Source organism: Anabrus simplex, chromosome 7 (assembly GCF_040414725.1).
Source record: "Anabrus simplex isolate iqAnaSimp1 chromosome 7, ASM4041472v1, whole genome shotgun sequence".
NCBI lineage: Eukaryota > Metazoa > Arthropoda > Insecta > Orthoptera > Tettigoniidae > Anabrus > Anabrus simplex.
This window is the reverse complement of record NC_090271.1, coordinates 112,193,835-112,208,374: the sequence shown is the minus strand read 5'-3', so window position 1 is coordinate 112,208,374 and position 14,540 is coordinate 112,193,835. Positions and strand designations below refer to the sequence as shown.

General features: G+C 42.9%; 1 protein-coding gene across 1 annotated transcript in view; it reads right to left on the bottom strand.

Moving 5' to 3' along the window:
• Positions 1-237: 237 nt before the first annotated feature.
• Positions 238-14,540, bottom strand: part of LOC136877309 (uncharacterized) — a 193,873-nt gene continuing 179,570 nt past the window's right edge. Inside the window, exons 17-20 of the mRNA XM_068228720.1 lie at positions 10,443-10,621; positions 4,753-4,903; positions 3,927-4,059; positions 238-412 (exon numbers count right to left, since the gene is read on the bottom strand). Of these exons, the coding sequence (XP_068084821.1) occupies positions 238-412; positions 3,927-4,059; positions 4,753-4,903; positions 10,443-10,621 (638 nt within the window). The remainder of the gene's footprint in view (positions 413-3,926; positions 4,060-4,752; positions 4,904-10,442; positions 10,622-14,540) is intronic.

Here is a 14,540-nt window from a genome sequence, read left to right as displayed (position 1 = left end):
CCTATCCCAACGCCGCCATAACACCTTTCTGTGTCGGTGCTACGTAAAACAAATTGTAAAAAATAAAGTACTGTATTAGTGCGACGTTAAGCCACTAGCAAAATTAAAATAATGAAGTAATGAGAAGGCAGGATTTAAAGGACAGGATTCTTAGGATTATTACCTTATTTATTCAAAAAAATTCAATCAGTACAGTGGGGAATGCTTTCAACCATTAGAAACTTGTTCCATCACATGTCACCTGGTAGAATTACCATATTGCGTGTAGACTCTGTCCCAGAAATCCATTCGATTTTTCTCGATGTTAGTTCTTACTTCAAGATTCTTGTCTATCAGTAGATATGCAGGATCCGAGACGGAATAAGGTCGCCATTTGACTGGCAGTAGCGCTGATGTCCCCAAGGTTGGATTCCTGAAATCAGTGCAATTCGCATTAGGTTACAAATACATTAACCAGCTTTGTGAATTTTAGAACTTTCTCTCAAAGGCATGTCTGATTGTGTCATGATGTATCATGTAAACAATTCATTGATATGTACATATACTGTAATTCATTTAAAAATTGTTGAATATTTTTATTTTCAAGGCGAAATATTTGAAAGTCTGAGGAGAGGAACCTGTTGATTGTATGTATGTTCAGTCCGTCAGCGATGCCGCTGGTTGGATCCTCAACAGCTCTGCCATCAGCTGTCATAGATGGCCTAGGCATCACTGAAGAGGCATACTAGGAAAATGAGGAGTGAGGTATTTTCCCGTTGCTTTCCTCACCGAGCCAGAGTTGCTATTACATACCAGTCTGCCAAGCCCACTGGAATGCATACACCAACCGACCCTATGAGCAACATTTTCACACTATTCATAGCAGGGACTGGCTGCATACGGAATGGCATTACTAGCATCGCTCATACCTCAGTCACTTTCATATTGTCAAAGCCAAGGATAAGACAGAGACAGGTCAATGAAAGTAACAAAATTGCTCTAGCCTATACCAGAAGACATAGTGCATTGTAAACACTAGGTCCTGCCAGCAAAGGCGGAACCTGTTGATTACTTGGTTAATATTTGTGCGGTTGAGGGAAGTCCATCTGTAACCAGAAACTTGGTTGTGTGTTTTTACCAGCTAACGACTGGGCGGTTCTCGAGTGCGTGTTCCTATCGTTTCTCTAGCTGTCTGGGCCAGCAGGTGCCAGGCCTAGAATTTATCGATGTAAAACTACAATGCTCTTCCTATCCATTGTTCCTTAAGCCTGGTCACGCCTCCCAGCCACATATTGATATACAGTCCATCAGAACAGTTTTCGTTGAGTTCATTTCCCTACCCGCACGTGTAAAGGAAAATGAACCTTACTATACCGTACTGTAGGAATGTATGTTTGCATGACATAACCCCCTCCTAGAGTATTGTGTATTTAAGGTTCATGAACTCAACGAAAATTGTTCTGATGGACTGTATATCCATGTGTGGCCCGGAGGCGTGACCAGACTTAAGGAAAATATCGGACAGGAACAGCATTGTCAGATACGCGGCATTGTTTCTTAAGGGACGATATACCAGCTGAAGAAATCGAAATTTCTTCAGTTTTGTAAGTGAGTAAATATTAAGTACTAGGATGTGTTTTTTTTTTGCTAGTGGTTCAACGTCACACGAACACATCGAAGGATTTCGGCGGCGGAGTGATGGGAAAGGGCTAGGATGGTAGCAATCGTGGTCTTAGTTAAGGTACAGCCTGGTGTGAAAATGGGAAACCGCGAAAATCATCTTCAGGATTGCCGACATTGGGATTTGAAACCACATCTCTTGAATGCAAGCTTACAGTTACGCGACCCTAACCGCGCGGCCAACTGACTCGGTGTCACCCTTTGTAGATCATACCCTTGGTGTGCCGGGCTGAGTAGCGCAGATGGCAGTGCTGGACTTCTGAGCTCAAGTTAGTGCGTTTGATCCCGGCTCAGTCCGGTGGTATTTGAAGGTGCTCAAATACGACAGCCTCGTGTCCGTAGATATACCGGCACGTACAAGAACTAACGTGGGACAAAATTCTGGTACCCCGACGACTCCGAAAACAGTAAAAGTTTAGTTATTGGGACGTACAGTAAAACCATTGTTGTTGGTTGCGCGTGCGATAATATTTTTGGAGAAATACTGACCCGCAGCACAAACGTGTTATGAAGAGCGGAATTCCTCAACAATTGTCGCACAATTTTGAACCTTAGATGACAGAATCTTACCGGCCAAAGTTCTAAGCTAAAATAGTTCACATGGCGATTTTTGCAGGCGCTAAAATGATATATACTTTGGTGCATCTTGTACATCAACATTAGTATGTCATATATGACAATACAAAATTATAGCATATTTTTTTAGAAAGGTTGAACTCATTTTGTGTCTGTCTAGGAGATGAAATAAAGCCACGTTTTAACTGTAGGATAAATCAGGGATAAACAAATAATATTATCGCCCTTTAGAGTGTATATTTTGTATGCAATGTTAAACTTCGTTTCCCGAACTTTCCCGAGGAAGTGCGGCTGTCATCTTTGGAGTAAGAGATCCAGCCATTCTGAACGAATCATCTTCATCACCATCATGTCCGACTCGTTGGCTGAATGGTCAGCGTACTGGCCTTCGGTTCAGAGGGTCCCGGGTTCGATTCCCGGCAGGGTCGCGGATTTTAACCTTCATTGGTTAATTCCAATTGCCCTGGGGCTGGGTGTTTGTGCTGTCCCCAACATCCCTGCAACTCGCACACCACACATAACACTACCCTCCACCACAATAACACGCAGTTACTTACACATGGCAGATGCCGCCCACCTTCATCGGAGGGTCTGCCTAACAAGGGCTTCACTCGGCTAGAAATAGCCACACGAAATTATTATTATTATTATTATTATTGTTATTATTATTATTATTATTATTATTATTATTATTATTATTACCATCTTTATATGGAGGGAGTCGTTCAGCCTTTATTTTTAAATGATTTGCAAATACAACATCACATCCATCTCGCTATTAGGCCTACATTTAACTCTAGGGAATATCAGTGACTAAAATAGTTTTATTTTTGTTATACTTTTAGTTTAGTTTCAAATAACTTGCTTACTCAATTACTTATTAATTACTGGTTTGTACTATGCGTAATATTTATCGAGCAAGTGGCCGCATGGTTTTGGTCACGTAGGTGTCACGTCGGGTGATAGTGGGTTCGAACCCCACTATCGGTAGCCGTGAATACGGTTTACCGTGGTTTCCGATTTTCACACCAGACAAAAGCTGGGGCTATACCTTAATTAAGGCCACGGTCATTTCCTTCCTACTCCTATTACTTTCCTACCCCATATTCACCAAAATACCTATGTGTCGGTGCGACGTAAAACAAATTGTGGGAATAATTTCAGTTAGGTATGTATATAGGCTATATGTAGAGAAAGACTTCCTGTAAATAGTGTGTTTAAGTGGTTAGATGTAAGAAAAGGCCACCTGGCATTGAAATGAAATGGCGTAACGCTTTTAGTGCCGGTAGTGCCCGAGGACATGTTCGGTCGCCAGGAGCAGGTCTTTTGATTTGACTCCCGTAGGCGACCTGCGCGTCGTGATGATGAAATGATGATGAGGACAACACATACACGCAGCCCCAGTGCCAGCGAAAATAACCAATGATGGTTAAAATTTCTGACCCTGCCGGGAATCGAGCCCGGGACCCCTGTGACCAAAGGCCAGCACGCTAACCATTTAGCCATGGAGCCGGACACCTGGCATTAATCCTGCCAGGATAAATCAATCAATCAATCAATCAATCAATCAATCAATCAATCAATCAATCAATCAATCAATCAATTGTCGTTGACCAATTAAAGAATTTCATTTACTGCATATCTCGTTAAAGAAAACTATTGAGAAAGTGCTAGTGTTCCAAAATACTTGCCCTGTTTTTGCGAAGTTGGTCCACAAGGTCACTAATCTTTTCACTGTTTTCATCTCCGCTGTGAAAGATGGAAATCTGAACGGGAATATCTTCATGAACCATATGTATGGCAGATCATCAGCATGGCATACGCCTGAAAGAGTGATAATCTTTAGCTCCCAGCTATTGTTAATAATGCACGCGATCTAGTAATTATTAAATGCCGGGATGATGGGGATTTTCCGTGGAGTGTGAAAGGTAAATCAGTGTGACAATGGAAAGGATAGATTTTTCGGAAAACCCTCTTTGTTGAGGATCCCGTGGGTTGGTCACCAAGTATTTCTGGAACCTTACAGGTCAGGCGCTACCTGCATGTTAACTTGTAGCTTCCTAGACCTTCTAGCCATGAGAGTATATTGTTCATTTTTTACCCCCTCGTCCCTTGTCTGCCCTCATAATAAATTACTTATCCCAAATTGCTTCGGTAGATTCTCTGAAGAGGGAGTCAGTGAATATGAAGTATGAACTCTCCATAAAAAGAGACGACTCTTCTTTTCTAGTCAGTATTTTTCATCACTTTGAAACCTCTATAGGAAATTTGGTCACCAAGTATGTCTACAACCCGCACCCCCCCCCCCCCTCCCCCGATTTAAGGGCTATCTGCATGTGAGTTTACAGCTTCCTATGCCAGCTAATTTTCGAGATAACTTTGTCTGAGCCGAGGACGTGGGAAAGCGGGCAGCTTAAGTGGCGTCAAATTGAAATATCTGCACAAGTTAGCTTAGGCCATTATTATTATTATTATTATTATTATTATTATTATTATGAGAAGATATAATTTACTCACCTTTCAACATAATATTTCCAAAAATGGGTTTGAAGATGTTAAGCATTCCTTCAAAAGCCATTTCGTAGAGGAATATTGGTTGGTTACTTGTTCTATTGTGCATCTGGACAGCTTGATGAGTCCCTAAAAGGAAGTATCGGTCGGTAGACAGCTGTAAACATCACAAATGATCATTAATCCTGGGTAGAGATTGAAAATTTGGTAATAGGGGAGGATTTTCAGTCATTTGAGAAGAGAAATTTTACATAGTGCGCTGACTGATATTTTAAGAGGTCTGGTTATTTGGTTGAAAAATCAATGTAGTGGCTTTCTGTTCAGAGCCTGGCTGTGAATTTTAGCCACATAAGGTTAATTCCTCTGGTTAGAGGACTGGGTGTTCGTGTTAGTCTTACACCGCACTACCAGCTACCATACACATACTATAATGAACACATCCCTGCACGAGACGAGAAGTCGCGTGGATGCGGAGAAAGTGGTGCGAGGGATAAGTATGGCTGTTGCGCCTGCGCCAAGCTCGAGTTTCAAGGCCTGACAATAAACATCGGTTACGTGCGCAGAACTCTAGCGAATTAAGATGGTGTCGTGAAGTTTCAACGTGGTAGTGCAATTGTACTTTAGTTACGCATTATCTATGATTAATTATAACTACATAATGAACAGTTTAATAAGGAATATGCGTTGATTCAGAGAGCTGGCATTGTCTGTCACGACTGATGTTTGTAGCTAAGACTGTAACTCGTGTCGTACCTACTAGCTGCCGCGACTTCTCGTCAGCCGCAGATAGTAGAATAGGCATCGGGAAGGGAATCCGACGTAAAACATGTGCGTCAGAGATCGCATCGCATCCATGACTGCAATAGGGTGTAGAAAACCGCGGAAGAAAGAGAAGAAGAATAAAAAGAATAATAATAAGAAGAAGTTGTAAGAGCGAAAGCAACGGCTTTATTATATTCTTGACACATCAATTGACCGTTGCTGAAGGACAAGAGCTTGATTCCTCCAAGGCAGAAGGTGTCAGATAAGAATGTAGAGGGCATGATAGGTAGCAGAAATGAAATTATCCGCGGCGAATTAGGTGGGTTTCGCTGAGAGCTAGTATGGGAAAACGTATGAAATCGCCCCCGTGAGGCCGGACTGACGCACTCCTCTGGTGCAATGATTAATGACTGAAATGAAATTATATTGGAGAGTGTTGCTGGAATGAAAGATGGCAGCGAAAACTGGAGTACCCAGATAAAAACCTGTCCCACCTCCGCTTTGTCCAGCACAAATCTCACTTGGAGTGACCGGGACTTGAACCACGGAACGCTGCGATGCGAGGCCAGCGCGCTGCCGCCTGAGCCACGGAGGCTCCTCCCACCTACACATATTTCAAATAACTGAAGTGTTTAAGGAACTTAAAGTCCTGATAGGCTGTGGCCTACCAAGTGACCGCTGTTCAGTCCGAAGCACGGCGAATCCTTTAGCCCGTTATTCTTGGTTTTCTAGACCGGTGCTACCTCACTGTTAGATAGTCCCTCATTTTCTTTTCTCACGAAGGCTGAGTGGACCTCAAATAAGCCATCAGATCCAGATAAAAATCCCTGACTTGACCAGGAATCGAATTCGGCGTCTCCAGGTAAGTGGCAGGCTCGCTAACCCTAGAACTCGGGGCTAACCTTTTATACTATAGTTAGCAGTAAAAAAGAGTAATTTAAATAAATACCGTGTGGCCTTCAAAGAGGCCTGGTGCCGGTCTTCCAAGTTGACGCCATATAGGCGACCTGCGCGTCTATGATGAAGGCGGTCCACACACCCAGCCCCCGAGCCATCGCAATTAACCAATGAAAGTTAAAATCCCCGACCTGGCTGGGAATCAAACTAGGGACCCCTTGAACCAAAGGCCAGAACGCGAACCATTTAGCCATGGAGCCGGACAATCTTTAAATTAGAAACCACTTTTTGAGATAAATCATATAATATTTATCAAAATAAATAGTGTATTCGCCTCAATAATCTTGTTGAGACAATACTAACAATAGCAGAGGGCTGCCTAAAAGGGTGAAATCGGAGAGGAAGGCCACATCTTGAATACATGAGCCAAATCATGTCATACATTAGATTAACAAACTGCACGGAACTGAAAAAAAAGGCCGAAAGAAAAACAAATGGAAAGCTAGTGCAAATCAACCCATGGGATAAGAACCGAAGAAGAAGAAGAAGAAGAAAAAGAAGAAAATAATCGTATTGACATAAATATATCCTTTACATGATGTACTTTGCGTTTATAGTTTACGAGTTATCATCGTTTTAGTGTGTAATATCCTTAAATAGAAATCAATAATAATTCATACCGTAATCAATAACCTTTCCAACAGGACTATAATTAAAATAATCAAGTATGAATGGAATAAAATAATCGCCTCACGCTTGGGTGTAAATTGTAATCTAATTCAAAATATATGAATAAATAACTGCATAAATTACTAAAATAAATTAATAAAGATTATTAATCGAAATGTCCCTGATCGCCAGAGTTCACCAGAATGGATCCCTCGAATTTTGATGGAGCATGATCATTCTTTCTCTCCCAAGGCGTGTACATAAAGCTGCGTACTGGTACATCTGCTTCAGGTCTTACCTAACCTTCTGAAAACGATTAAATAGGTGGGAACTGCACCTAGGCTCATCAATAACTCCACTGATTCCAAAATAACTAACTATATTCTAAATAATATCCGTGCATGAGCACCTCATCAACACACGCAAATATACATAAAATACACTCACAAACTACCGCTGGAAGACTCCAACAACAACAACACAAACAGTGGGAAACCAAAAACTAGGACCAAGCTACCATTTGCAGTTAGTCCGTTGAACAATGCACACATATATGTAGATAAGTACCCTTCACTGTCTCTTTAGCAACATGACTTGCATATTCGCATAATTGGCACTTATTGTATCACACAGATACTGTACCTTTATAATACTGTGTTCACTGACTCTAACACTCAGTTTAGAGATACATTCACGTGAGTAACACACGCTTGTCGTTCCAAAACATAAATTCTGGAAATTCTGAGATATAACACCCCACAGCTTTCACCAACATATAATACCAAGCCGCCGCAAGTGATACAATGCCCAGTGTCTAAGCACTCCACAGTTGTACGTCAGTCACGTTCCACAAATATAATAAGACCACATTCCACCCAAGTTTGAAGTCTAGTCCAGGATACTTCTCGCCGTTTGATCACATGCATATATAGACCTCAGCTTCCCCCTTCATCTCATATGATACGTAAAGATTGATCCTGATCAGACAATCACGACTAGATCCTCTTGTCAAGACCACGCCCTGAACCTCTTACGAATCTTATGACAACATCAACAAGGCCACCTCATCGGACTCTGGGATGTCCGCATGACTCATACAAAATTCCCGAGTTATGAATAGTCCTATAAGCCCATCCGTTTGTACAAAACAAATTACTCGTATCACACATGGAGACCTTCCAGTTTAAAATATTAATAACAAAATATACGACTGAAATACTGACAATAATGATAATAATGATAATAATAAATCGAATACTGACAATAATAATATCTCTTACTTCTGAATACATTGCGAGGGTGTGATATATGTACTATCACAAGGGAAAGCCCAGGAATGGTTTAAGTATGGCATGGTGAGAAAGACGCGAACTACGAGTAACAGGCAGGCGGCCGGAATAGCCTTCTAAAAACTTTGCTATGAGCTACATCCTACCCGGAGAAAGGGTGTCACCCTAAAGGATGGGGAATGAAAGCTATGTTTGTATGTATAATGTTATTGTTTTAACATACCACTAACTACTTTTACGGTTTTCGGATACGCCGAGGTACCGGAATTTAGTCCCGCAGGAGTTGTTTTACGCGCCAGTAAATCTACCGACACGAGGCAGATGTATTTGAGCATCTTCCGATACCACCGGACTGAGCTGGGATCGAACTTGCCAATTTGGGCTCAGAAGGCCAGCACCTCAGCCGTCTAAGCCACTCAGAGCGGCTATTCATGTATGAGCTACATCAGGAGGAAATACAAATAAGGTCGCTGGGTGACGCCGCCCGTAGAAACCACGGGCGCGCTATTTCATCGCTGCTGCAGGAGCTCAGAGAATCTACGGACACGTTTTCACTGTAGTTAGGAATATTATCCACTGTTTCAGCGAGCTGTGATTTCACTAGGATACTGTTGAATGCTTCTATAAGCTTAAAATGTACTTTTTATGAGCATAAGTCGAGAGCTGTTCTTTCAAGACATTGATAACACAGCCACGTCCCTACATAACCGAGGGTTCGTCATCGTTGACTCTCAGCTGTGAAATGAGCGGGAAAGTACGTACGGTGCATGCCTACAGGAAGAGTTTGTGTAATTCTTGTGAATATTTAGCATGTCTAATTTAAGTGTACGAAATTTGTACAACGAATCCATAATGGATGGAAGAGACTGGTTCTGAGGATAACAATTACACACTAAGTAAACATGATAATTCTGGCGCTTCAGGCAAGTAAATGTAGATAATCAGCTAATTTAAAATTGGTGTGAAGTGTAACATAGTTTTATACCGCTTCCTAAAAATGTGGGCGTTCCCCGTGTACGGATGACAACCTGCAACAACTCGATGCAAACCCGTCGTCAAACAATAAACAGTGGGAAAAAAAATTACTGGTTGTAAATAAAGACACCGGTACCACTTGACCAAGTAGGTTAGAATCTGTATTAGTGTCTTTCAGTAGATGTGTCCACAATATTAGACAAATTTCGATATATTAACCCAACTGGCAACCATAGCTGCGTCAGATTTTTTTTTTTTTTCGTTTGTAAAACTTATCACCTTCATCAATTTATATTTAAACATTGCTGCACTATTATGATAATTAAACCTCATTTTTGTGTAGAAAAAGTGTGATCTTTCTAAATATTTCAAAACTTATTACTATCATTGCTCCCCCTAGTATTAAAAAAAATTCAAAGCAATTAAAATTCCTGCTATTTCTGGAGGGTAGCACATTTAAATATGGCCGTCTCCAACGTTTAAAAGGAAATATTAAAAGGCCTATCACGACAAATTCAAAATTGTTCCAGCGTAAAGCTGGGGCTTGTCACTAGTAAATCTTTATTTTTTAATCTGTTTACCCTCCAGGGTCGAGTTTTCCCTCGGACTCAGCGAGGGATCTCGCCTCTACCACCACAAGGGCAGTGTCGTGGAGCTTCAGACTCCGGGTCGGGGGATACAATTGGGAGGATGACCAGTACATCGCCAGGTGGCCTCACCTGCTATGCTGAACAGGGGCCCTGCGGGGGGCATGGGAAGATTGGAAGAGATAGACAAGGAAGAGGGAAGGAAGCAGCCGTGGCCTGAAGTTAGGCACCATCCCGGCATTTGCCTGGAGGAGAAGTGGAAAACTACGGGAAACCACTTCCAGGATGGCAGAGGTGGGAATCGAGCCCTCATCTACTCAGTTGACCTCCCAAGGCTGAGTTGACCCCGTTCCAGTCCTTGTACCACTTTTCAAATTTCGTGGCAGAGCCGGGAATTGAACCCGGGCCTACGGGGGTGACAGCTAATCACACTAACCAGTACACCACAGAGGCGGACGTCACTAGTAAATACACATTTATAAAAGAAAGAATGAATGGATAATAATGTAATACTTACATCCTTGTACTGGTTTATATTCTCCAGAGTCAGGCGTTGGCCTTTGAAATAGAACTTCTTCATCATTTCCGCTACACGTTTTGATTCTTCGGTGCCCTTTGGGAGGTTCAAATCTTTTGGGACTAAGCGTTCGAAATCAGAGTTGAATACGTCCAACTTTCTATGGTGAGCCATGTATACTGAAAGAAAGAAAACCACCATAATCACCTGCATTCGACATTTTTAACCTAATTTGGAAAATACATTTTAGGACATGTAGGTATTTCGCCCTTTCTCTCCGTCGGTATGTGTGTTTGTCTGTAACCACAACAGATTTAATTTTTGTACCTTTTGCTCATTTCTGTGCTTTTTCAAGTGCAAACTACGAAACGGTAAGCTTGTAGTTTTTGCGTGACTGTTGGTATCGTGATCGTAGCCACGGGACCTCCAGTTTTATGTGGAATCCGAATCACAGGGACGTGATTTATTTCGTACATCCTTCTTGGATTTGTCTGTATTCACCTTGGTGAGAGACCAGTGACACTGTAACTCAGCTACAATGCCCCTGGAAACAACGTACAATTGAAATATTCCATCACCCTTATTTTTCTGTAGACGGTCTGAGTGACTCAAACGGTACAACCTATTCTGGCGGGTTCCTTCCCGGCTTTGCCCGGTGTTATATCGAAGGGCTTAAATACAGCCTCTTATCCGGCAGCTTGGTGTCTGTAAAAATCGCAAAAGTAGTTAGTGGGATGTAAACCATCATTATTATTATTATTATTATTATTATTATTATTATGGGCGGTTTTATATGCTTACTTCAAGGTGGGTTAACGAGAATAACTAGAGAGCCATTTTATTATTATTATTATTTTTCTAGGGGCTTTACGTCGCACCGACACAGACAGGTCTTATGGCGACGATGGGATAGGAAAGGCCTAGGAGTTGGAAGGAATCGGCCGTGGCCTTAATTAAGGTACAGCCACAGTATTTTCCTGGTGTGAAAATGGGAAACCACGGAAAACCACCTTCAGGGCTGCCGATAGTGGGATTCGAACCTACTATCTCCCGGATGCAAGCTCACAGCCGCACGCCTCTACGCGCACGGCCAACTCGCCCGGTCATTTTATTATTTGCGATAGAACAGATAATAAGAGTGGTTATCGTCAACTATTAGTTTCATGAGTCTTAAGTCATAGATCCACCCCAGGTTTCAGATAAACAACAGTTTCCCTCTTTCACATGGCAAAAAGCCTTTCCTATTAACACGGGCCTTGAAAATATCAATCTGATCTTCTAAGCTATGTCAACAACAGGTGTCACTTCTCTCGAGAGTGCCTTCTGCATTGAAATTTTAACTTTCCTGGGTACAGATGATATGGGTAACATCATAAAATGATAATAGCAGTAAGAATAAGTTCCTGATTTGCAAAAGTATTCAGCCTAAAATGTTACAAACACGTAAATAGTCAAAATTCAGTTTAGTTATCAGCTGTCTCCTTAAGGAAATGAATATTATTACCATTATATCAATGACAAATTGTTGCCCTTCTTCAGGGGTCGGCAGTTGCAGAGTGGGCCTCGACTGGTCCGACAGCTCTGCGCTCCGAACGACCAACCGAGTAGAGGAGGGGTGGCTACGGGTCTACCGTGGCTCCACGCCTCTGCATTCGGGAGACGGAGATAGGCTGGTCCCCACCGTCGGCTGTCCTGAGATTGGCTCTCCGTGCTTTTCCATTCTCCTACACTAAGGCGAATGCTGCGACAGGTCCTCATCCTAGTATAGGCCACGGCTGCCAACCCTCTCACCTTCTCCGCACATCTCCTTCACCGTAACAAATCTCATGGCCTGAGAAACCTTCAGGGGAGGAATAAAACCATTTTAGTAGTAGTCCTTCTTCATATCCTTTACCCGCCTTCTTCCTCCATCACATCTCTTCAACTCGCCCGCATATTTTGGCCAGAGAGAGGGCGTAACACTAGTTGGACCGCCCCACGCCTTCCGGGTTGGGAATGAAAACATTGATAGTAGTAGTAGTGGTACAAGAGTTGTAATCTAAAATCTTACTTTTTCCTTCCCGTATAACGAGGATCCATAACATTCCAAACATATTTTATTAATATTCGGCTAAAAGGGCATATGAGAGTTACAAGTTAATCTTTGCTCTACTCTTGCAGAGATTTATTCCTCCTTGAGCAGCCGGCTAGAAATAGCCACACGAAATTATTATAACAGGTGCCGAAGAAACTGTGTTGGGAAAATAGTACAAAGGAAATGACAGTGCTTACTGTGTTTGCAATATTGTTATATTATTTTTAGGTACCCTTTTTTGGTGAACTGTCACATTTCTCTTCGTTCGAAATTCGAAATTATACTTCTGTGGGCGATACATATTTCGGTGACCCAAGCTACTAATTTGCCTGCCATTTCCGAAGAGGGCTGTTATTCAGTATTTCGCCTGCTGTAGAGATACTTATTCATTGGAAGATCATTCAATCTGTTGACTAGGAAACTGTACAATGTTGGTAAAATTGTGAGAGAAAAGTGGGTTTTAGGAATTTTCGATATGGCTTTAAGACGTAGTGTGGTAGATTTTACCGCTCGAATGAAACATCAGTGTCTAGTACCGTTTTACCAGCAGTATATACTCCCAGGAACTGACATTTGGACTGACCAATGGAGAGCATACAATAATGCGAACTAGTTGGGCCACATACACCGAACGGTGAGCCATGCTCGGAATTTTGTGGACCCAGTTACCAGTGTGTGTACGAATGCTGTGTAAGGATATTAATCACGGTTGAAGCGTCTCTGGCGGCAGAACAACATCATGTGAACTGACACGTACTGCAGGGATGCTACGGCTTTCCACAGCGTTCTCGAACACAAACGGCAACGATATCCTTGTTATTGTAAGTATTATACACTGAGTGGAAAAAAATCATAGGAAGACACTGAATGTGATGTTAATAACGAGTTGCTCCTCCGCGAGCTCTCTGAACGGCAGCAATACGGGGAGGCATCGACTCTACAAGGTGTTGGAATCGTTCTGCAGGGATCTCAACGCACGCATCTTGCACTGGTACGCACAATATTGGTCTTGTGTAGCTGGTGCGAGGATCATGGAGCGTACACCATCATCGACAGCATCCCATAAATGCTCGATTGGATTAAGATCGGGAGATCTGGAGGGCCAATCTATAGTCGTAACTTCACTGCAGTGCTCCTCCAACCACCTGCGTGTCACCACGGAGCGGTTACATGGCGCATTGTCCTGTTGAAACATGGCATATCCATCAGGGTACTCTAGAGCCAGAAAGGGATGCAGATGGTCTGCAAGAATGTCCGCATAACTTGCATCCGTAAGTGCTTCCTGCAGTCAGACAATAGGGCCTAATTGCGACCATGAGAACGCCACCCACACCAGAACTGAGCCACCTTCCACCTGGACACAACCTTCTTGATACGCAGGATCCATAGATTCACCGGGCATACGCCACACTCTCACGCGTCCATCAGCTCGATGCAACTGGAACCGGAATTTATCGGACCATAACACACTCCGCCAATGTTCCATGATCCATTGCCGATGTTCGCGGGCCAATGCACGTCGTTGAGCTCTGTGCCGAGGTGTCAGCAAAGGGACACGAGTTGGTCGTCGGCTGGTTCAGTTGCCTCCTTACAGTCCTGGTAGAAATGGGTTTCTGACTCCCAACATTCAACTGGGCGGTGATCTGACACACGGTAGCCCGTCGAGCACCCAGTGTGGTTCTGTGGAAGCGACGTGATGTCCATTCGTCAAACACCTGTGGTCTTCCCGTGCGGGGGTTTACGCGGGTGGTAATATTCTCTCTGAGATATTGAAGATCCTCCCTCGACACTGTTGACCACGGAAACCGAATTCGCGTATAATCTCCGCAATGCTATGACCCACACGCTGTGCGTCGATGATCATCCCACGTTCAAAGTCGGTTAATTCGCAACGGGTTGCCACCTTCACGACACTGGTGTCTGTGACAGACTGCTCGGCTACGCTGCAGCTAGCCACAACGGTCAGGGATCATTTACTGCAGATTTTTCTAATAGGACACCCCTTCCCGTGACTTTTGGCCACT